Source organism: Sinohyriopsis cumingii, chromosome 8, assembly GCF_028554795.1.
Source record: "Sinohyriopsis cumingii isolate HCF-2022 chromosome 8, ASM2855479v2, whole genome shotgun sequence".
NCBI classification, from domain to species: Eukaryota; Metazoa; Mollusca; class Bivalvia; order Unionida; family Unionidae; genus Sinohyriopsis; species Sinohyriopsis cumingii.
Window position 1 is genome coordinate 77,116,582 of NC_142968.1, and position 25,064 is coordinate 77,141,645.

The following is a 25,064-nucleotide window of genomic DNA, read 5'->3' on the forward strand; positions in this document are numbered from 1 at the left end:
ACCAAAGACTTCAAAAAATGTTACTAACAGCTGCCTCGCTTGGCGCTCAGTATTAAGAGTTTAGTGTTAGGACTGGTCGACCTGGTGTCAGGATAATGTGACTAGGGACATGATGCTACATATCTGCAGCATGATACCCAAGTTCTAATCACTATAAACTGGCACTCTGCAGATGTCGTAACGATATAGCTGACAAACTGTTAAGATTAGGTTAAAATCCAAATCACACACACACACACACACACACACACACACACAGACACACACACATACTTTTGTATGTTTAAATATTGTATGGGTACATGCATTGCAACCAAAGCTCTTACATATCGTGTAATTTTCATGTCATGGGACTAAAGTTTGTTTGTTTCTACAGACGCAAACCCAAATTATCTTTACGTAACATTAACACGCAGTGTATGATCCACAGCTATATTGGACCATAGCTGTTCCATTTTCAAACTCAAGTAGAACATGTCTCAACTTTAAGGTATAACGGTACCAATTGCGCAAGTCCAGGTGGGCGGAGCTTAAGGTGTATGGAACATTGTATTCAGAATTAAAGAACAACACTAGCTGTGATTGGTGCATTATGTAAGAGTTGTACTTTCTGTTTAGCTTAAAGAAATGTTGAGCCTCTTGGCAACATGTTAGTTTGTGTTAATTTCTATCTAGATCATATTTTATATTTTTTATGATTTTTTTAAAATATGGTACACATGGCTGAAAATGTGCTTGTTGTGACTAGATAACTCTTACCCCTGTCTAGTTCCAGTAGAGTTGTCTCTCTTAAATGCAATGGAGTACCTGGTTATGTCATTGTCAAATTGACAATCTAGCATTGTTCTATATGATAGTGTGTGACATGCATGCCCAAGTAGGACAGAAAGTATATTTATTTCACAAAACATTACCATTGAGGTATATGGAAAAACAATTGGTACCGTGATACCTTAAAGTACAAGAAGACCTTAGCTATCTGCCAATTGCTGACCTAGTTTGACAATGTGGCAAACTAATTTTACCGTCTTGGCATAACTGTATGTTACCATAGGTTGATTCGCTCTCATGGCATCATCAGTAAGATTTTTTAATCAAAGGTGGCACAACTAAGCCTAATGTTTTCACAAAGTGAAGATTGAGACGTGCCCTGTACATCATTGAACTCCTAACACCCTTTCTGTCAATGTTTATCAAGTGAAAAAGGGTAGTCGTTTAGTGAGAGAATTAGATCAATTCTGTGATAGGATAGAAATGTGTTTGTGTGCATAGTGTGTTTGTGTATATTCCGACCGTTTTCGCTAATTAGTGAGTGTGGGTTTTGGTCACTCAAACAGCGAATTTGTTAGTAAGTGTGGGAATTAGGCACTCGATAGGCGTATTTGGTGTTACTCGGTAGATGACGTGTTAGTTCAACGGTGCATTGGTTATAGTTAAGTTTTTAACATTACAACTCCATAAGAGGCCTTACAGTTTTCCTTGAGGACATACAGTCCGACAATGTTAAACCTTTGAACCAATTTTAGCATTACCGTTTCTATTTGAAACCATACAATTTCCATTGATGTAACATCATCCCACAACCATGATAGTGTCATTAGGTTAATTTCCACTGAGGCTATATGGTCCCATTTCAGACAACTGTATTCCCCTGTAGTACAGCTAGAGCTGTTTATTTCCCTTATTTTTCTGCAGTTCACCTATACTTACCACTTATTCCACACCCCTCTCTATTGCAAAAGTCCACGTTGCAACATTCTATACAGGTGACAATCACATCTCGTTTGGCAACAAGTGATACTGAGCACTTCTGCAAGAAAAAAAAACCAGTTGTCTAAATGATAAGCACGAGATAAAATACTTAATTTGGACAAATAGTTTCAGACCCAACTCCGCTCCTTGAAGCTGTGATTAAGCTTCCCTTGTTCAGGTAAATCCCATAACAGATACGATATAGTAAGAAATCAGTCCAAGTCCGTATTATTATCACTATTATTATCATTATCCTTAGTCTGAGTATTTATCAAATGCACGTATACGTATGTAAATTCTCTGATTTTGAAGCTTTGAAAACCATCTTTCATTTATGAAGTTAGCAAGACGCCTGCATTGAACACATAGTAAAGGTATGGATTAGAGAATATTACTATGTGTAGGTGTATGAATACAAGTTAAAGATGTCTGATATTTAGGAAAATATTTTTTTGATCGATAGTTTTTGCTGATTTATGTTCATCGCAGGTACAAACATTATCTAACTGGTCAGTGTGATATTTCATCAAAATATTAATTTAGACATGTTCACTTAAATCTGGGCGAAATGCTATGCGTGCTATGCAAGATTTGTACATGCTGGCATATTTTGGTTTTGTTGTTTTAATGCCATTTTCAGCACATGACAGGCCGTACATGGCGATCACTGTATTTGATGGAGGAAGAACCCGGGAGGACCTTGTGAAAAACCACCGGCCCACGGGAAGGTACTGGCAAGCTTTCTCACATGCCCACGTTGGTCGATCTGATGTGAATCGAGATTACGTTAACATAAGTGAAATGTGTCAGTGATCTGTAAAGGCGAGTGTATTTCACCACTTGGTCACCAGGGGCCCTGCTAGAATTTCATTTTTAATTAGTCAATACTAAAGTATTCATGCACAATGCTAGCCTCAACACAGCTTGGAACCCAATACATTTTGTTACGCACACCATCTTTCACATCATTGTGTACACAGTACGTCAGTCTGCTGCTGCAACAAGCAATGTATTCTGTCATCAAGCAATGCATTATGTCAGTGCGTCACAGGACGTTGACAGACCCATACGCTCCGTTGTAGGTCCGATATACTCTATTTTATATAACAACAATTAAACGCTGGTCTTTAAATCGAACTTTAATTTTTAGCAATATAATTTCCATTTGTCTAACCATGATAGTTTAAAGCATTCGTTTACATATAAAGATAAGTCATTGCACATTTTCAGGCAAATTATCGATTCTGTATAAACGAACGTAAAACTGTTATTTTGCCTAATAAGTTATCGAGTTCCCCTCAATTTATTATGGGGTGAAAGTACACGATACAACGTTCGACTGTCAGTATGTCGGCCCTACTCTCCCCCACCCCATCTCATCCTCTCTCCCTCTCTCTCTCTCTCTCTCTCTCTCTCTCTCTCTCTCTCTCTCTCTCTCTCTCGTGAAAGAAAATACGTTTATAAAATGTTCAGTTGTTCGACTGTTTTCAGATTTGCAACGTTCAAAGGTACGTAGTTTTCGTATATCGACCATGTGAAAGCACATATGTAATTTCTCATTTGGCATATACATTGCGCGCTGTGTCAGATTTGTACCCTGTGAATACAAATACGGATTTTCTCCTTTAATAAATACGCTGCGGGCTGTCACGTCTGAAAACCTTACACCTACCCATTTGCTTGTAAAATCAGATTCAGCGCCGACATCGCTAATATTTTTAACACTTTTAAATGTAGTATAGCCAACGATCAAACAAAGAGGTTACATTCCTCTCTTAAATTAGTTAAGAATGATGTCTCGAAGAAGGAAATTATAATTATCAACATTGATAGAATAAGAGTCGACGATATAAAATTATTACATGCACCAGTTTATACACAGTAAACTTAACAGGAGGTAGATAAATTAACTACATTAAAATTGTTCTTATTTGTCCATGAGTAGTACAATTAAAACTTTGTTAAGGAAATATAAACTCACGTCAATTCCTTTCCATTAATACATCTGTTTCCTCTCTATCCATTTTAATAAGTTTTTGAAACAACAATAAAAATATATAAATTGGAAAATGTATTAAGTTGCTAAATATTAATCACATTGTGATTCAGCATTATAAAAAGTATCATACAATTATAGATAAGGTGTAACCTGATATCTAACGTTGTAGATAAATCAAAGTCATATAGTACAATCACATTTTAGTACAGCTTTATAGGTGCAATTCTGTTAAATACTAAATTCATTAAACTTTAATAAAGATAAATGTACCAGTCAACAGTTTTGAGTCTTATTTGGAAAGCCAAATATTAGCGTTACTTAGATTTATTAACTTGTACAAAATAAATTCGATGAAATTATAGCCAAATATTAGTGCTCCATTGATTTTGTATAGGTTGTGCAAAATGAATTCGATGACAATAAAGGATGCAATTTAAACCTAGAGATACAAAAAAAGAGTAAATTTATTGTCAACAGATGTAGCTGCCAAACAATTGCAGCACCAACAAAGAGGATGGAAATCATTTTCACTAATTTGAAACAAATTCTGAAAGGTTAATTACAGTTGCCTAATTATGACCTCAGAAATGACCACCTAAATTGCACTCTTCTTAGACGTTCAGCTGCAATATTTTAGGTGTGGTCGTTATGGGAACAGCTATGGAGAAATTGTAAATAATTTCTGAAAAGTAGAATACAGTTACCCAATTGTCATGCGCAGCATAGGTTAATCGCATTATACATGCGTCTGAAAATATACAGCTCAGACAGGAAGGATGGACACAGATGAATCAAGTTTTTAATAAAATATGGAAATTACGTTCTAGCAATCTAGCTCTTGTACGCAATTCAGCTTCATACAATGCAACGTTGTAGTAAGTTCGGTAGCAATGGATGCAGAGATAAACAAAACAGAGGCCAAATACAATCATTACATTTTTGTCCAGTCAGTCACTGAAAGTAGGTCAAAGTGAACAACACGTGTACATCGCAAGTTTACCAATAGTGTAATTTTTGACCATAATAAATGAAGATATACAGATATTAAAGTCTGTGTATAGAAAACATGCGTACACTTATGCAGCTAATTGAAAACTAGATGGAATTAACATTAAAATGAATTAACCTTAAATATAACCCATTATTGATTTTCGTTTCATACTATGAAATGAATTATGAAGGAGGCAACTGAAAATTGTGTTGGATAAAACAGTCAATTATAAGAGTCACATGTGTGATTAATCTCACTCACTATGGTCGAATTAGACTGAAAGCCAAATAGTATACCATCATGCTGATTAAACTAGGTTGAAATCATTTTCATCTTGGTTGCATTAAACCAATCAAACGACTTCGCAGTCGTCCAAAATGCAACTGTTGTAGAAAGTATACGAAGAGACGAAATTATCAAGTTTAATTTAAAAATGTCACTGTAGTTTTAAAAATGTCATAACATGTTTTCTACGTGGTTGGTGTGGGGGAAAGGATAGTTATGGATGTTGTAAAACATTAAGCAGAACATGTCATTAGGAATTGATCAATACCATTTGATAACAATTAAGGAAAATATTTAAAGGAAATGTGAAAATTACGTTTATGATTTGCTACCATGCAACAAAGGGAAACTATTTTGTAAATCATGTCATGCTAAATATTTCCTTGAAAGTTTAATACCTGGACCTTTGATTGTTTTTACAGATAATAAATTTCGATTTCTACCTCGTTTTGTGGGGCCCCGAGTGGCCGAGTGGTCTAATGCGCTCTCCGTTAAGGATCACTGCCATCTCACTTCTGTCTGCGTGGGTTCGAGTCTCGGATTCGGCTAATGTGGGTATGTGACGAAGCTTGCCAGTAGTTTCTCGTGGGCCGGTGGTTCTTTCCGGGGTTTTCCCGGGTTCTTCCTCCACCATTAATACTGGCTGCCATGTATAGCCTAGCGTGTGCTGAAAAATGGCGTTACACCCTACAACAACAACAACCTCGTTTTGTGGTAGCCAAACGGTTGATACGAAAACAATCAAGACCAATATTTTGGTAGAACATACAAGAAAACATTCATCCAAATTTTGACAATTATTCACTGCTTTTTCAGACATCAAAAATAGATTTTAAATCTGATGTTTATTACACCGAAGATATGGTCACTTCTGTTGCCATTATGATAGTTCACAGTTACCTGATAGATGTCGATTAGAACCCAAAGCACAGACAAAACAGTTCATAAAAAGTAATGATTATATTTGATCGGCCATATTTCACTTTCTATCATGCTGCCAGTAGTTGAAATTCTGACATATTCTTTGTTTATTTCACATGAAATGTTTTTGGTACCAGTGTATGTATCATATTGAATTTATGGGAAGCTCTTTGTAAATGAAAATACTTAGAAAACTGCTTTTCTCCCTGGCCTTCTATTGTATGCGTTCTGAACCCCATACCGCTTTAAGCTCGTCCAAAAAAGTTTGGTGAAAAGTAATAGCAAAGACAATTAAGGCTGAGATGGTCAAAGCCTGAAAGGAGTCATATTGATGGGTTAAAATGTGAAAGTTTAAATAAGGAAACGGACTGCTGACTGAAAGAGTATTTTTAGTTTTTACCTTTACCTTGAGGGCATGGTTTCGCGTCACTAATTAAGTCTGTGATATTTAAAATTATTTTACTTTTTTTCTAAAGGAAAGCTATCACTATATTTTCCACAATATAGTTTATGTCTATGCATACTTACTTGCAACTATCCAATTCCATATTTATCCGGATTTTCTCGTGTCTTCTTCTGGGATGTAGCTACTCGTAATTACATTCTTCGGTAGTAACCGTTTCTGTTTGATTATTGCCATGCTTGCAATTTATGAACTAAAAATTGTCCAGTACGTCTTACTAAATCTGCAATTTTAACTTCGATTGCCAATATCAGCTATAATGTTTTAAACGTAAATTATCCTCCAGAAATTTTGTATTTTATAAGGACATCAAGTTCATAGATCTTGTTATATCCTTACTTTAGTACAAAGCTCCTTTAAAACAATGACATTACTTATTGTGGATCGATACGTTGAACCATTTAGTTCATTTCGTTTATCTTCCAATAATTACATACTTTATAGGATTTCCTTCTTAGGGTGTTTAAAAGAAGATGTCCCTGATAACTAATCCTATCATCGCATTATTAATATGTCATACGTTGATGATAGTATGTTAAGCAAGTCTTTTATATGCATACACATTACTTTACCTACTGATAATGATAGGAAAACTGAAACCACTAGATCATTTTAATCAAATATATATATATATATATATATATATATATATATATATATATATATGTGTGTGTGTGTGTGTGTGTGTGTGTGTGTGTGTGTGTGTGTACGCTGTATCATTGATATACCATGAGATGTATATTTTTTTTCATTAAAAGGAAACTAGGCTTGCCCGAGTGTTATAAAATGAGTGGTTTATCATTGATACAGCGTACATACTATACATACAATTCACTTATATCACATAAACATACACATATTTGCAGCTTGAAAGGAGCTACGATATGCTCCTGGCAACTGTGTATTGACCGAGTGAATGAACTCCTCGCATGCGTGCAAGTGTGTCCGCTACAAAATGTAGTTCTACGATTTTTCTTCTTGTTCAAAATCACATATGCGAATTGATAAGTTGTTTGTTTTCTTTTTCAGTTTCAATTTTTATTCACATTTATTAAATCAATATAAGACACGTGGAATAGACGAACCAACAAGAGGTTATTAAAATATTTTAATATATTGACAGTTCATCTATGTCAATAAATCTGCTTTAATTAACAGTTCTAAAGACAATACAATTCTCTCTCTCTCTCTCTCTCTCTCTCTCTCTCTCTCTCTCCTTTGAATGGCTTAATTAACATTACCATCTTTCATTGGTCCAAAGATATCGTCGTATGACACAGTTTTCCGCCCGTTTATACACGCTCGTGTTTTCATGGATTTTCGCCCGTATTTAGCTACGATAACGCATAAAGAGAGAAGGGGGATGAGAGCATTTTGATATTTTATATTTAATAATTAATAATCGATTTTTAGAACATTAGAATAGGTTTAAGAACCAACGACAAAGGATTAAAACACAATACATATACAGAATGTGTGTCTCGTAACCGACACATTTACTATATAGGCATAGTGTTACTGACTATTGCAACTAAGTATCATTGATATTATGAACACTGTAGATAGACCCCAAGAAAGCGTAAACATACCGTTACGACAAACCAAATTACTGTAAGTTACTTGGTACAAGTTCAGTTTTAACGTTTTCGTCCAGCGCAATATGTTTTTCTCTCTCACTCCAGATTTGTGCTTATCTTGTCGTTTACGCACGAGAGGGGAATGGAAGAAAAAAAGGATTCTGATGAAATTGTGTACCATTTTAATATCATTTGAAAACAGGGACTATTAATACTTTTTGTCGTTATTTTCATATGTCATTTATGATTAATGAATGAGTAGAAACCCATCATTGATCTGTAAGCCTGTGGTTGAAATAATATTTATATATTCGTATTATTTCGCCATGGGCAAATCACAGTTTGATATACCAATATATATGGATGGATGGATGGATAGATAGATGCATGCATGCATGCATGTGTGTGTTATTCAAGTTTTCAGCACAGATACGTTGTGACACTGTTCATATGAAGATAAAACAGTTTAGTCTGTAGATAAGGGATTGTCAAATCTAGAAAAGGAAAACAATTAGCTATAAATGATGAATTTACCAACCGATTTGGACATACAGCCGACGTTGTAAAGGACTGTACCACTAGTGCTGACAATGCTCTCAGTGAAACATGACTGCAAAAAATTAAAAAGATGGAAATATTATATCTTGATATAAACATGAATGAATGAATAGATTATATTGACAACCAAACATATTATTTATTGTACGTGCGTTCGATTGAGTGAATGAATATTTTAGAAAAAATTTTTTGCCTGAATTTATTCAATTTAAATGTACTGGCGACAATAATAATGTTGAATCTTGTTGCCTAAAACACAGTTGGATCCAACAGTGAAATACCTATAAATATATATAACATTATTTACTTTAACTTCTCATCTCTAGAGGTGAGTAATGTTTGATGATTCGTCGATCGAGGTTTTATAGCAGCTTTAAAAATTCATGACAAGCATAACGCACCTCGTGATCACCGCACAGCGTGACGTGTGTACAGGACTGAGGACTGGGTACTTCATTACATGAGAGACAATGTAGACCGGCCTCTGAAATAAAGGTATATTCTACGAGCAAGAATCGTAAATGTTACTATTTGTTACGTACAGAACAGTAAAGTGTTTAATATCTGGATTCAATAGGAGACACTGACTGCGTCAGAATAATTGGTTGTCCGAAGAACAGACAAATTTATTAAGAATAATTTAAGCATGCTTGCGAGGTTCTGCTTATCCGTGTTATTGAAGAAAATGGAGAAATGGTGTCCATATAATCGACGGTTGATTGTATCTAATCATAGATATGACAGCCAGGAGTCTTTAGATGGCATATGTGCTAGAAGGAAACAAATCTGAATATGTTTTCTATACAAACTTTCGTTTATTTTTGTACATGCCTATTTAAATCTAGTAAAACATTCATCTTGCTAGACCTCAGCACATAAATACTCAGGATTAATGTATTAATGGCATATTTTAAATATTTTTATTCAGACATATTTGTCGATGATGTAAGTTTGTTTATTTCGTGGGTAAAGAACATTCATGAAGTTAAATCTGTTAAGAAAATAGTATTGTTTTTGTTTTCTTAGTTCCATAATAAATGGTAACCTCACGATGTAGTATGTTTACTTCCCAACCACGAAATTCTCTCGCTGTGAACAGTTCAAATTATGCAGTAATTATGTTAAGACGTTTGTAATAAGCCCTGGGACGGATGATAATCTCGTAACATATTTACAGTTATTAGCACAAGGATAAAAACCTACCAACAATCAAGTTAAAATGTATCTAATGAATGAAATGTAACCATGCATTCAATTAATATTAATTTCATTTCTAAAATGTCACACGCACTCCCTATAAAACGCTTTGAGAAATAATTAATTTAAACTTTAAAACAAATATAGGTTTATGCATTATCAGTATCAGTAGAAATAAACACGTCAACAACAATCACACCATAAAACAACAACGAAAATAAGATTAAAAATGTAACACATTTGGAGTATGCGCATTTGTTTATAGTACTCCATTTTCAGGATTTCTTAGATTTTTCTGTTTACTTGTTTGATTATGGTAGGTCGGTGCTGGAGAGATAGTCCACAGACCGAACAATGAACTAATTGCTAGGAGCGAACGTCTCCGAGTGAAGTGTTAATGACACTTCATAATGTTATAATTTACGTCTAGTGAATTTAGATCAGAGCCGCGTGAGTGTCTTTTCGCTAGTAGTCCCTATTAAAATCTAATTGTTTAAATTGATTGTGTGACTCCAGGTGCGGTATTTATGATTGGAGACTGGTAAATTATGCAATGGAATAAAGTAGAGAGGACTTTTCCATCGTCGTCGGCATGTGATGTTTATTGTTGCTAAGGTGGTAAATATAGTGTATAGCTACTAGCGAAATGTGGTTTAAAATCATGATTTGACAGGCCTCTGGTGGCGTACTAGAAATAGTACCCTTTATTAGATGGTTTTACATTTTTACGGACTGGAATACTGGCGGTACGTTACGGAAACTTAATGACGAGAAACCATGCAGTTGTGAGGTTGACAAGCAATTGGGAAGTTGTGAGATCTGTGGTCATGTATTTATTACAGTAAATTTATTTATAGTTTTGTCGCTTTGGTTTCTCCAGTTTACAACAGTAGTTGTATGGAAGTCTTTGGAATCAGAGGAAACATATGACTTTTAGTGGGATTCGCGCCAGAGTTGACATGGCTCGGTCAGAAATCCCTCTGGCTTGTTACAATAATAATAATAATAATAATAATAATAATCATAGTAATGATGATGATGATGATGATGATGATGATGATGATGATGATGATATACCTGCATTCCTGTGGGTCAGAATCACAAGGACCACGAACGGGGTCAGTAAGTGCATCTCTTGCTGAATCCTACGGAAGATAATAATCTAATTATAAGAGTTACATGGTCTGCCTGAATATCATGCATCGCTTAATGACGCTACAAAGTCGGCGGTATTTGCACTATTGCATAGCAGACACACTCGCTGTCATCGCGGGGTTCTTCCTCCACCATTAATACTGGCCGCCATGTATAGCCTATCGTGCTGAAAAATGGCGTTAAACCCCACAACAACAACAACAATAACTCTCATTGCGGGTGTGTATATTGCGGGTGTGTTGATAATTAATTCTTGATTTCTTTCACATGAATCCTGAATTAATTTTTTGAAAGATGAAATTTAATTACTAGATCGCCATGCTAGTGTGTCTGCTACGCATGAGTGCATATAGCACCGACTTTATTGCATCATTTTGGTGATATGCATTTAGTCATAATGTAATATGGATTAGTGTGTGCAGGCAAGGCGAAGGGTGTTGTTTAAACGCGGACTTAGTTTCTAATCTCCACAGAGTAAGAATTTAAAAATTATCTAACCTGTATGATAGTAATATTTGTACTACTACTACTACTACTACTACACACACACACACACACACACACACACACGTGTGTGTGTGTGTGTGTGTGTGTGTGTGTGTGTGTTGTGTAACCTTGGTACATGACCTTATATCTATAATTTATATAATATTTGTTCACGAATGTGAATTGTATTGGTAGCTAATTATTTTTGCCCATGGGTGCAGATTCTATTTGAAATATATTCAGCCATAAATAAGTGTTTGAAAGTTAAATTTAAGTGTTTGAAAGTTAAATCTAAGCGTATGCAAGTTAAATTGAAGTTGTTTACAAGTTTGGAGTTACATCCCATTGGCTAATGAAATGAGGTGGGATCTTCTAAGAATAAACTTCCCATTGGTTGGTTCAATGAGGTGGGTTCTTTTAAAACATAGAGTATTGTGAAATGTTACGTGGCAAGTATGAAAAATTGCGTTTTAGGGCTGCATGCGTGTGCGGGATTTGGATTTTAACGTAGCTTTAGCAATTTCTTAGTCATATTGCTACGATGTCTGCAGTAAGCAGTTTATAGTGATATCTAGCATGCCGCAGACATGTAGCATGATGTCCAACCGATGACATTATCCAGATATCAGGCCGACCAGTCCTAACACTATCCTCATAATGTTGAGCGCCTGGCGAGGCAGCTGTTAGTACCATTTTTAATAAATTTTTGGCATAACTTGGCGGGGGTTCGAACCCGCTACCTCCAGCATCTGAGGCGGACGCTTTAACCACTAGATCACCGGAGCGGTTGTTTTATGGCTATATGGATGCATGTAAGGGATTCGAGCTGGACAATTATGTCACTCTTATTTCCTACCTTCTTGTTTTAACATCAGTCTGCAAACGTGTTTAATATTACTTTTAAATATAATTTGAGAGGAACTAGTTGTTGAATTATTCACTGATTTTGCAAAGTACTAATTGTATTAAATTATTATTCTAGGATTATTGTTAATTTTTGAATTTATTCGAAGAAGTTTTGAACGATGCCATTGTGACACATAAGGACTGTTGACACATTATCATATTCGAAGGTCTGTAGTTCATGCGGACTATTCGATTCTTTATGACATGTATGTAACTTTTTAGGACTATATTAGAGTTAGTTCATAATAATGTAAGTACTTCTTAAATTTTAATGTTTTAACTTGGATTACTAAACTATTTATTAACTTTTAGAAAACGTATTGGTTTTGCTTCTTTCTATTACTTAGTTTATTAGTGTATATACTCGAGTTGCAATCAAATACTTTTATTTTAATTAGCAAAGTTGGTATAAATTATGAATGTTGAATATTGAAAATGGTTGGAATGGTTCGAGGTTTCTCAGTGTTTTATCCCATATTAGAATTCGTGTCGAAGATATATTTCACATACGAACCAAGTTATCATGTACTCCTATACAGCTATTCACTGCTACTTCCCGGGTTTCTTGCGGGTTCTTCCTCCACCATTTATACTGGCCGCCATGTATAGCCTATCATGTGCTTAAAAATGGCGTTAAGCCCACAACAACAACAACAATATGACTAACATGTTTCATTTTATGTTGAATAGGCAACGTGTAGTCCATTTTGTTAGAAACACACCGTACATGTTGCATTCGCATGCGGATAATGTCTCATTTATACTTTTACAGATGATATGCTATCACAAAATCTCGTGCATAACCGAGCAATTAGTAAATAAGTTTGCGGTTTTGATAACCGGATTTCGTCGTTTTCATTGATAAATTTCCCCACTCGGTTTATTCATATGACGATCTACATATGAAAATCCGCACCTCCATTTTCTCCGAGTAGTGCCTTCGGTAACAAATTAATTGGATCGTTCATGAACAATTTATTCCAAACTAATACCTAAAAATTAGCATGTTAAGTCTAGTGTAAGTTGACAATCCAGCCCTTTCAAAATTTCTGCAGACTCCCAGATATTGTAACTCCAAAACTACAGACATGTGTTGATCCAGCTTGGAAATGGCATACTATAAATCAGGTCTTTAATTGCCAGGTTTATTTTGCCTTCTTATGTCCGATAATGCTGTACTTTCTCATCGACTCACACTCACTCAACTCCTGCAAATAAAAGTTGCCTTAGCTTATATGCGATCCTTAATTCTGCTAATGTAATTGTTAGGGAGTAAATTGAACAGCATGTACGATTTCTGAATTGAATTTAACATGCATTGACATGTCGTTGCAAGATTCTCCAAGAGCAGATTGTAGAGATTAGTGACACTGAATTCTCCCATACGTAGCAAGTAAACACACTTGATACATGTAAGTTAGCCATCCAGACTAAATGACTTGACTTTCTACGAACAATACTCTTCAATTACAGCTCTTAGCGGTTGATACAGTTGCTCAGATGTATCTTGTTAAAGTTATAGCATACGTAAAGCTTGCTATCAATTAGGATAGATATATTTCGACTTCAAGTTTTCAACTACAAATTCCGAATAAAATTTGTTTTTGAATCATCCAAATCAAACGATAAAACTTTGTGTCAACCCTCGCAAATAATTGATTAATTGTTTTTATAATGTTCGATATCATTTGAGCCTGTGCGTATGGAAATCGATAAAGTGCCCGTTCTCAATCTTTAACTGGTAAGTGGAATTCGGTATACAAGCACTCTATCTCTCAATCTGAAAATTTAATGTCAGCATTTTTCCCGAAATTTTCCAAAAGGATGAATCGGAACGGATTAGAGAAAACGGCATTGGTTTTATTTCACATTTGACCTTTTTTCTCATATTCATATTTCTTGTTTTATCAGCATCTATTAATCTATTTTAACGGTCAGAATCGAAAAAAATGAGCACTTGTTTTATAACATTGGTGTTTAGAGACTTTATTGGTAGAGATATCAGGACAACCCATAATTTGGCAGTGTCTGGTGATATCCCCACTACTTGAATGTGTCCTTTAGGACAAATTATAATTAAGTAATACCTTCAAATCTTGTGGGAACAAAGTGGTTTGCAGTCCTTGTTATTTGGCATCAGCTACTCATAGGAAATATTCATGCCAATTAAGTGAGTTGTTATGTCCATTTTTACGTGTTAAAATAGCCGATAATTATATCTGATGCAAACGAATGCATATAGCTTACGCATTACCAGGCAGTCAAATTTTCTCACTCTTTTTGTGCAAAATTTGCAGGAACAATTAATTTGGTGAACGCTTTGCATCTCTCTGAGAGAAAATGTCTCAGTTTTGTCGTTCTACAATAAACATTTAATGCTTACTTTTGTGATTTATTCTCAGATGCTATATTTGATTATACACCTTGATCAATGTACCACTCTAATGCCAGATTCGTCCATACCTTGGTAAGCAAATATCGATTCTCATTAATCAAAGGATGTTTTACTTTCTGTAGCTCATCATAGATATGCGGAAACTCATAATGTAGTTGCTCCAGATCATAAAGACATACACTAAACCAGCTTTAGAAGGTATTCTGTTTGCAAGATGGACGTGTGACTTCGTATCAATAGTAGTACCAAAATTAGGACCAAGGTCGAATTTTTGTTTGATATCAAGAACTGCAGGGGCATGAAGAGGTCCCTTACCCCCGTAGCTCAGAGGAACAGGCTATGACTTAGACTTCCACAGTAATAGTATTAAATGTATTAAACTGGCAAAGGGAATATAGAAAAAATACCGTCATTGTAACCTAAATTTTCTTTCAACAGATCACGAGATTGATAAGACGCTACCAATGTATATTATTTTAAAGATATTTGAAGTGATCGAACGTTTGCTTATGGGCTTGACTTATAGGGAATAATCCAAGCATAATGTATTATTTTTGTACCTGTATTATTTTGTGATATTTACTTACCTTTAAATATGTTTACAGTAAGATGACAATACTACAGAATAAAGGAATCGTGCCATACCTGTATACTGGTTCAATGAAGAACAAGACAAGGGTTATGTACATATCTTTCGTAACCTACATACGAACGTCTCTCTGTCTTTATCTATTTGTATCCTACTTTCAAAAATCTATTTATAGCCAAAATCAAACATGCGTCCCCTTATATTGCCAGCGCAGAAAGCAAAACAAACAGAGCATCACTGACATGCGTTGAACTAATTCGTAGCAAGATCAACGTGAAAGTCGGCAACCATAAAAGCTGGACCGGACCTTCAGCATTAACACGACATAGTACGCACACATGAAGAACCATACAGAATACTATAATTGAAAACTCACGGGGAGTTCGGCTTATTTAGCATAATATAAACTTCCCGTTGCTGTCTTATCAAAATAACAGCCAGTCATCGGTTTTCACACGTATACAATTTTTGCAATAATATATAACCAAGTAATTACATTTATTATTATTATTATTATTATTGATCTTATCCATTAATCCCGCTACACCAGTCTGTTCATATCACTCCTTTAGAACCTCCATGCATATTTTTGTCAGATAATAATTCCTTTAGAAAGTTATGCAGATGGCGTTGATTTTTCGTCACGCTGTCTTTCTGAGCTTTGACTACAAACGAGAATTAGGTCAAAACATGATGATTCTCTATGTGATAGAAACAATAATACGCTCATTTATAATTGTTACACAACTTTTAACTTACATATCTCTTGTTATAAATTTTCCTTAGTGATTCTAACATGTAGGAATCCAGAATATTTCTTAGAATTTGCGTCTCTCTCTCTCCCTCTCTCTCACCGCTCCGGTGGCCTAGTGGTTAGAGCGTCCGCCTCGGATGCGGGAGATCGTATGTTCGATCCCCGGCCGAGTCATACCAAGACTTACAAAAATGGTACTAACAGCTGCTTCGCTTGGCGCTCAGCATTAAGAGGTTAGTGTTAGGACTGGTCGGCCTGGTGTCAGGATAATGTGACTGGGTGAGACATCCTACCACATGTCTGCGGCATGATGCCCCAGTGCTAGACATCACTGTAAACTGCCACACTGCAGACATCGTAGCGATATGACTGAAAAATTGTTAAAAGCTACGTTAAAAATCCAAATCACACACACACACACACACACACTCTCTCTCTCTCTCTCTCTCTCTCTCTCTCTGGGTGTGTGTAAGCTGTCTATTCAGGGGAGGTCACCACATTCGATAACTGTGTTATGACTGTGGCCGTTGGCAAATTAAGTGCTCTGATCAAGACTCAGCATCGGGAGATATGCTAGGGTTCAATAAGTACATCTGTATCACCGGAATAACCGCAACGTGGATGAATACGCTCAATTTGTGAGCGAAATAACCTAAATAGTGTGGCTCAACACTCCTCATGGGTACTTTTTGCTTATTTAATCCTTTATGTTTTACAACAGTCAAGAAAAGTTGCCAAATAATTTGGTGTTTCGACTCTCAGAAGAAAAGTAATGTATTACCTGTGTTAAACACACTGTCGGCTACCTTCTGTTTACAAATGGTTCCACACTTCTGTTACTAAATTAGAAACGAATGTAGCTTGAAAGGCTCATATCTAAGAAATTCCAACTGAATGTACATAAATGATAAACTTGTTTCACTCGTTAAAGGTATAACATACCAGAGCTTATATGTTCATTATTCGTACATGGTCTACATACATATTTGTAAATGACGAACAAACGGGCAGGTTCTATACTGATTATCCAGTCTTTAGTACAAAATGTACTTACCAAAAATAGTATCCGTTACAAAACAACTAAAACTTAGGAACGCCCCGGACACTGATGGTGTTCAAGATGAACATCTACGTTACGGGGTAAAAAAAAAATCAGACGCCTTGCTTTTTAACGTAGAAATACACCGGTGTTATTTTCCTTGTGATTGAAGAGAAGAGTAACTTCACCTTCAACTTTGATAAGAGCTTTGTATTAGTTTTTGAAAATACGCAATCATACTATACCTATTTTAAATGAAACCCACTATGTTGGAATCGTCTGACCAAATTGGAATCGTCTGACCAAAGTAGACGGGGCTTGTGCTAAGGGCGAAATATCATTTAATAATCTTGTAGTGACTGGCAAAAATGAATTTAGAGCCAATCCTCTTACCTATAATAGTTTGTATAAATCAATTGTGATACCATCAGCCCTTTAGGCTGCGAAGTTTGTTTGAATATCAGGCACAAACATTTAAAATAGCTCAAAATATTTTAACATAACTGCACCATACTTCTACTAATAGTTATTCAAACAACAAGGTCAGGAATGAATGTAAGTGTATTGGTGATAATGACTATTGTATCGGAAATTGACAAAAGGTCATTAAACGTTGTTTGGTGTTTTTTGTGCAAATTATGCCATCATCCAGAAAAAGTAACATCTAAAACAATATTTTTATTCAGCTTATCTTTCTTGAACAACTGTTACAGAACAGAGATGTTCTATTACTACTAGATGTAACATTTTGTAAAAATAAAATATTTATAAATGTATTAAAAGGTTTGTAAGGGACGAAATATTTCCAGTGATAAAAGTATAAAACAAGCTAATCATAAATGTAAAAAGAACGCTTTACTAATTTGTGCCATACTGACATGTCCTACAAAAATTAAAAAATATTCATAATGCTTCAAACCTACTAAATGTTATGGCAAACTCCCAAAACAACAAACAATAATGTTAATTACATCCCTTGCAAACTTTCTGTTCACTGTTCCAGTTAATACCATATACGTTTTTAAGCACCTTTCACAGCTGCAATAAGTCAGGCATTTATTTCCTAGCAAAGCACTGCGCAATAAAGAGAAATATTTTGGACACATATTATAAATAATTTTGACATTCGTCTTTGTGTATTTCTTCATAAGATATTAAAGAGGGAACTTATTCAATATCTCCTGGGTAAGGAATTTCCCAACAGCATCAGTCCGAAATGCTAAGCAACTGTGTATAGTCTACTTCAGTATTCTCTGTACATGTAATACGTGATTCTTGGTTTAGTGACAAGACTAATTTTCAAATTACTAAGATATGAAGATTTGAAAAATAAGTGATCGTAGAAACATGACACTCATGTTTTCCTGCACGCCATTTAGGACATAATTTATGAAACTTTTTTTATTGTATAGCAAATAAAGATGCGTTATACAATAATTAACAATTCAAAGGATTCGAATGAGCATGCCTTATTTTGCAATAAAGATAGTGATCTCATATGATAATCTTCAAAGGGAAGCTGTGATTCTAAGAGACTTTTTTCATGTTCATCTAATCTCATATTATATAGCTAATGCATTTTCATTCTCTCCCACCGTTTTCTACCTCCGTATCGCAGTTGCTGTGTTTGTATCCTATATATGAAAATAGGAAATAAAGATTATATATATATATATATAGAGAGAGAGAGAGAGAGAGAGAGAGAGAGACAGAGACAGAGACAGACAGACAGACAGACAGAGAGAAATGTATGCATAAATGCTAACAGCAGTTCATATCAAGTGTTGTATTAGTGCCCTACAGCTTTTTACGTTGCGAATGGTTTAGCAATACGATAGCTCTCTCTCTCTCTCTCTCTCTCTGCACAGAACCGTATTTATACTCACTACACTCAGAATTAAAGCTGCGATATATGAGAAGCGTCAACATCGCAATAAGAAAATATTTAAATAAGTTTGATTTATGTAGATTTCTGAACAAATGGTAGATGCAAACATTCTTGTCCTTATGTTTCTACATCAGCGAGTAACGGAAACATCGTTTACTTTGTCCATACTGTAATCACAAATATTACCCGCAAACCACGTTATGAGACAAATAGTTCAGTATGTGGACAGAAAGCATTAAAATATATGCGTAGATATCAAAATCCAAGCGTTTTCTTGCTTCGTTTTCGTCTTCATCGACTTATGTTCCTGCATAGTAATAAGAATTAGTGTCATATGGGACAAACGTCAAGTTACACGACGGACCTTCATAGCCTTGGATGAAAGCAATTTCAACATTTTTCTACGTTTTGGTTTACGGCGTCCATGGAAGCAATGTAAGCCTCCATAAGATGATATTATTCTGACATTCTTGTCACAATTACGGCCACAATAACCATCTTCACAGAAACTACCCTTTTAATGCACTGCCCATGCAAGCTCGTGGCAGTTTGATGCGTGTTACTATTAACAACCTAGACTTTCATACCTTCTTTATTATTTCAGTTTTCATCGCAATTGCAATTTAATTTTATTCTAGCATTATACCTATCGCATCTATTTATTTTCCGATATAGTTTTATGAAAACTCGTGCATGCGTGTTCCGGATAACAGTTGCAGATGAGTGTTGTTTCTCCATCAAAATGTTCCAATGACACACTAAATGTATTCGCATGAGTCGGCACTTGTAGTGCAATCAGTAGGCGCAGCATATGTCACATTAACGTGTGTGACAATGGTATAAGGGATTTCACGGTTACAAAGGAGTTACTGATCGTAGCGCCTAAAATTACCTCCCTTAGCTCCAATGCCCATGCCCACAAAAAATTTCCAGTTCCGGATAGTTCACCGTCTACACTTGGTTAGCGAAACACAAAGTCAACAAAGGAAGGTATCTTAGCTGTACTACAGATCATTATGGTTACACCAATGAATCAGTTATATATGTCAAACATCTTTTAATCATGCTAGGAGAATAATTATAGACATTAAATCAGATGATTAGATTCAGTGTCCAGATTTACATTATATCAGATAATTAAATAATATTTACTTTGCATACTTAAATTATATCAAATAATTAAATTAAATACACTGTCCATACCTAATAATATAAATTCATTTTCCATAATTTCAAATACATTTGTAGGAACATTTTACTCTGTTCTCCGATTTTAAACACTTATTGCACATTTTTGATTATATAACTTTAACAAAAACAATCTCAACAATTTGCATTTTTCATATGTTGATATATCCTTCTTGCTCTGTTATTTTCGCAAGGTTAATAGTTTGTTTATAATACGAGTTAAGAAAGTTATAACACAAGTTCGATAAGAAACTTATAACATGAATTCGTTACGTCAGCTGATTTGTAAAGCTGAATATTTTAAGCCAGAAACGTTTGTTTTCTAAAAAAAATAATGGAACACAGTATTTTCATGTATTCAGAAGAACTTAACAAAGCAATAATTACATTAACTGTCATAACGATAAATGAGTGTAATTAATGCAGACGGAATATGTATTCATATTTGGGTGTAAATATTGTACAATATTCAGATGAAATAACATACCCAATGACGGTTCTTTTTCTTTCTGTTTCATTTTCTTTTTGACTTTTCAAACATCAAATATCGGACGGTACATGCAGTAACTTTCAGCATATATTTTTCTTTGCTTATGCTGACACGTAATAGGCCTAACTCTCAAATTTGCTGGGGTCTTTAGACAACATTTCTGATTGCCACCAGCAAATTCATCTAGAACAGCCTTCTTAAAATTAGTTTATTTCTGTTCAACTTTCCTTGCATCAAATATGTAATTTTTTAAGATCCAATTATTTCACAGATTCCGTCATATTACTTTGGTTCGCCTTTTAAATCAATATTGATCCACGTGACCGGATGTAAAATTGCAAACAGTATGATTTAAAAAGAGACTGCTTGTAAGAACATACTCTAGAAGTCAATAATAAATGGATACTCACAAATATTCATAGTTGTTGTCTTTATGTATCAGTCACTCTTTCTAACTTGGCATCATTTTATACTTGTTTTTAACCAGAAGTATGTTTATGTACTATACGTATGCGAACACATATTCATTCGAGGATATACATACCCATGCACCAGATGAAAGAAGACAGACATACATACAGACAGACAGATAGGTGAGAGCCACAAATGTCATATACATGCATAATGTGTCTAACATCATATTTCTCCAAATTGTATACTCTAAAATTTCCAGCCGTTCAAGGAAATAAAATTAAAATAATCATCAAGGAGACTCGTACGTGCGCCTGTCTGTTCAAGCGTGGTTGATATTTGTGCATTTTGAAAAAAACTTAAGTTATTTCATGAAAAAAATATAATGAACAATAATAGAAAAGCCAAGGAAATAAATTTAAAATAATCATCAAGGAGACTCGTACGTGCGCCTGTCTGTTCAAGCGAAGTTGACATTTGTGCATTTTGAAAAAACTCAAGTTATTTCATCAAAAAAAATAATGAACATTAATAGAAAAGCAACAGTCTAAATCTATAATGAAAGAACCTTCAGAAGTTAGAATTTGTTTTTTCTCATTGTCTTTCAACCTTCATTAACTGCTGTGATTGAAGCTGTACAAAATAAATATATTTTCATTATTCTTCAAGCGAGATAAATAGCAAGAACTTTTTACGCAGCGATACACTTTCGCACAATCAAATAATACAAACTAGAGCATAAGGTAGTAATGGAAAGATAATGAAGTTCTGAAATGAGCAGATAATATTTATTTGAAAGCTTGGAGCAGCGCAAGTTAGTAAAAAAAATAAAAGATGTAAAAATAATTGATCAAATATTGATAGAATATCTTTTTAAGACAGTGAGATATCGATCCTGCTTGCATAATGTGAGCGGTCTGTCACATTTTCTTGATCTACATATGCCATCTTAATTGACTGAACTATCCGGAAGTGAGTTGCACCGATATGCCCTCTGGTGTTTTCAAGGGGAGATAATAACCGTGAAACCCACTATACACCTCCCATGACCACATAATGCGTTATGAAGCTGATTTTAATTTTCGCCTGTGAAAATATTAAGACATGAAAAAGTCAACAATTCCTCGTTACCAACGTACTGTCTGTTCGTGCAATGGCTTAGTGGTTAATTGGATAAGATTCCTGTGTATCTATGGTGTAATGGTTCATGAGAATGAATCCATGCCACCAGTTGAAGCGCAATGCACACATGGTGTTGATTCACATTCATTAATGTCCACGGTGAGCCAGCATAGTTCAGTTGCTAGAACGTCGGACTCGTAATCAATGCTGGGAGATTTGATATCCTCTCAGATCGTCCCTTATGGACTGTATCGATGTGTCCTTCTGAAAGGTTCGTAGCGCCCATTTCCTAGGCAATATAACTCAAATAATGTTTTAATTTGACCCTGAAAACCGTTTAACCGCAAGCATTATTCGCTCTAAGGTAGTGAGTAGTTATACCTATTTGATACTGACACACAAACACACACACACACACACACACACACACACACACAAACAAACATCTATTTATACTGCTGACAAATCTTCCATTATTGTAATAAATCACTGAACAACAGTTTCATATATTATCACAGTACCTTACATTGTATCTTACATGATGCTTGCATAAAAATTAGGTCAAGTCATCGCTACCTTTATGCACTTACAAAACGCAACAAGAAAAAAGTGAAGACGACAAGCTTTGTAAAATTTAACAATTAAGTTATTTCCTTAGAAGAACAAGGTAAAAATGAGAAAAAGAACTTACGGTTTTATGAATCAAATCCAACAATAATCCAAGAATAATCCAAACATTTAAAAATTAGAAGTCCTAGTAATAAAAAGTCTTAATGAAAGTTCGAATCCTAATGAAATCCAAAATGGAAGGAGATGACGTCTGTTGTGGTTAGTGTAGTACTGATGTGTCAACAGTTCTTTGTTGAATCAAAGAAACAAATATTCCAATATTTGAATTCATTGTAAATTGCGATATCTGTCCTTTTCCAAGAATTGATTTAGAGCACAAGTATTTCCATGGACAAATAATCGCTTTGAATCAAACTAATTTGAAGAAAAATTAAAAAATTCAACTCAAACCGGTCACAGCATAAAACACTTCGACTCTTCAAGTGTTATGGCAAGAATACATTTTATTTCTCAATACATTAATATTAAGTCTTAGTATGAAGAAAGACAGATTCCCATATGAGGGTTACATGATAGTGTTCTAGAATAACACATAATATTTTAGCATGCCGAACTTCACGTACTCCCGGTATGTTGTTGACTAAAACCAATGACTTTTAATGTGAGAAATAATTTAAAAAAAATAAAATGTTGTTTACAGAAACTCTAAACTGGTCCTGAATCAATGTCAGGAACTAGGTCAGCATTAGATACAACGTTTATATTAGCAGTGTGTACGATAAACAGCCAGTTCAAACTGAACTGAATTTCTAGAAAATGAAGGTCTAGAAAATGTAAAAGTTACATTACAATAGCACGTGATGGTTGTTGTTGTTGTTGTAGGGTTTAACGCCATTTTTCAGCACACAATAGGCTATACATGGCGGCCAGTATTAATGGTGGAGGAAGAACACGGGAAAACCCCTGAAAGAACCACCGACCCACGAGAAGCTACTGGCAAGCTTTCTCACATACCCACATTGGCTGAATCCGAGACTCGAACCCACGCAGATAGAGGTGAGATGGCAGTGATCCGTAACGGACAGCGCTTTAGACCACTCGGCCACTCGGGGCCCCAGCACGTGATGGAATAAATAAAATTAAAACTAACAAACAAACAATTAAATTAAATCAAATATAAATTAAATCAAATATTCATAACACCATCAATACATATTTCAAGCGGCCTTCATATTTTTCAGTGTGCTTATTTTTTTTATAACTCAGAATACTTGTTATAAGCTCTTTGTCAGACATCGTTCTATCAGAATTCAGACAGACATAAGGCTATCTGGTCAAGCTAAACATGGCAGACCATAAATAAGCCTAGTTTCACGAGATTAATGTACTTTCTAATGGCTATTTCATCACTGATTCCCATTAACATTACACGATACATAACAGTTCCATTCTCGTCTCAATTATACAAATGATTGAATGAAATTCATTAGATGATTTAACTACGTTATTTTCAGCGAATACACACATTCAAGTCTTTACCATACGTGGAATCATCTAAGATCTGTGAATTCAAACGGAATCGCGTAACTCATATCAACTAAAATAATGAATGAAATGCTTAGATTCCTATAACAATCAAGACGAAAAATTCAAACAATTCGTCAAACTTATATAAAGAAGATCATTTTATGGATTTAGATAGGTGAACTCACAGTTATACTCATTTCGAGAATATTGGTCTTCGGATTTAAACAAATAAATTCATGCAGATATAAAGAATTAAATTCAAGCAAATAAGTATATTGGTATCAACGATCTACGTGAAATTGAAGCACATACCTTGTGCTTTTACGCTTTGTTCGCTTCTACCGCCAAAATTGTGTATGTTGACTTTTCAGACATCCGGTCCCTTTGACCAATGTTTTACGAGAGAATTTCTTCCAAATTCAATCTCGGAGTCCCTTATATTTTCACTCTTGCAGGATAATCGCAGACTGATTAGATTTTTTCGACGAGGGCAATTTAACCCCTAAGGATATCTGTGTGGAAACCCTGCCCCTTTTTTAGCGTAACCAATCAGGTTTAAATATATTTACTGCCTTTTATAACTAGACGCCAAAATTGCGGTCAGCATGAGTTATAGAATTCCAAACAACAGTTCTGTAAAATTTCAAATCTGACAGTTCTGGTATAAAATAGAAGTTAACCGTCCCTTTTCTAGTCGTCTAACGGCTAAGTAAACAAAGGCTTAATTAAGACTCACTTCATCTTCCGACACAGACATTAGAAATCATTGCAGTATAGCGATCTAAGAAGCACCTGTCCCCA

The 25,064-nt window shown here is 34.9% G+C and overlaps 1 protein-coding gene and 1 long non-coding RNA gene across 2 annotated transcripts in view; one reads left to right on the forward strand and one right to left on the reverse strand.

Moving 5' to 3' along the window:
• The window catches only part of LOC149793912 (uncharacterized), a 41,244-nt gene extending 25,887 nt beyond the window's left edge, over positions 1–15,357 (reverse strand). The window contains exons 1-5 of the mRNA XM_089967859.1: positions 15,331–15,357; positions 10,821–10,888; positions 8,948–9,030; positions 8,527–8,598; positions 1,711–1,810 (exon numbers count right to left, since the gene is read on the reverse strand). Coding sequence (XP_089823985.1) covers positions 1,711–1,810; positions 8,527–8,598; positions 8,948–9,030; positions 10,821–10,875 — 310 coding nt within the window. The 5' untranslated portion in view covers positions 10,876–10,888; positions 15,331–15,357. The remainder of the gene's footprint in view (positions 1–1,710; positions 1,811–8,526; positions 8,599–8,947; positions 9,031–10,820; positions 10,889–15,330) is intronic.
• LOC149793911 (uncharacterized) overlaps positions 1–25,064 on the forward strand; it is a 96,183-nt gene that overhangs the window by 43,628 nt on the left and 27,491 nt on the right. The window lies entirely within an intron of this gene.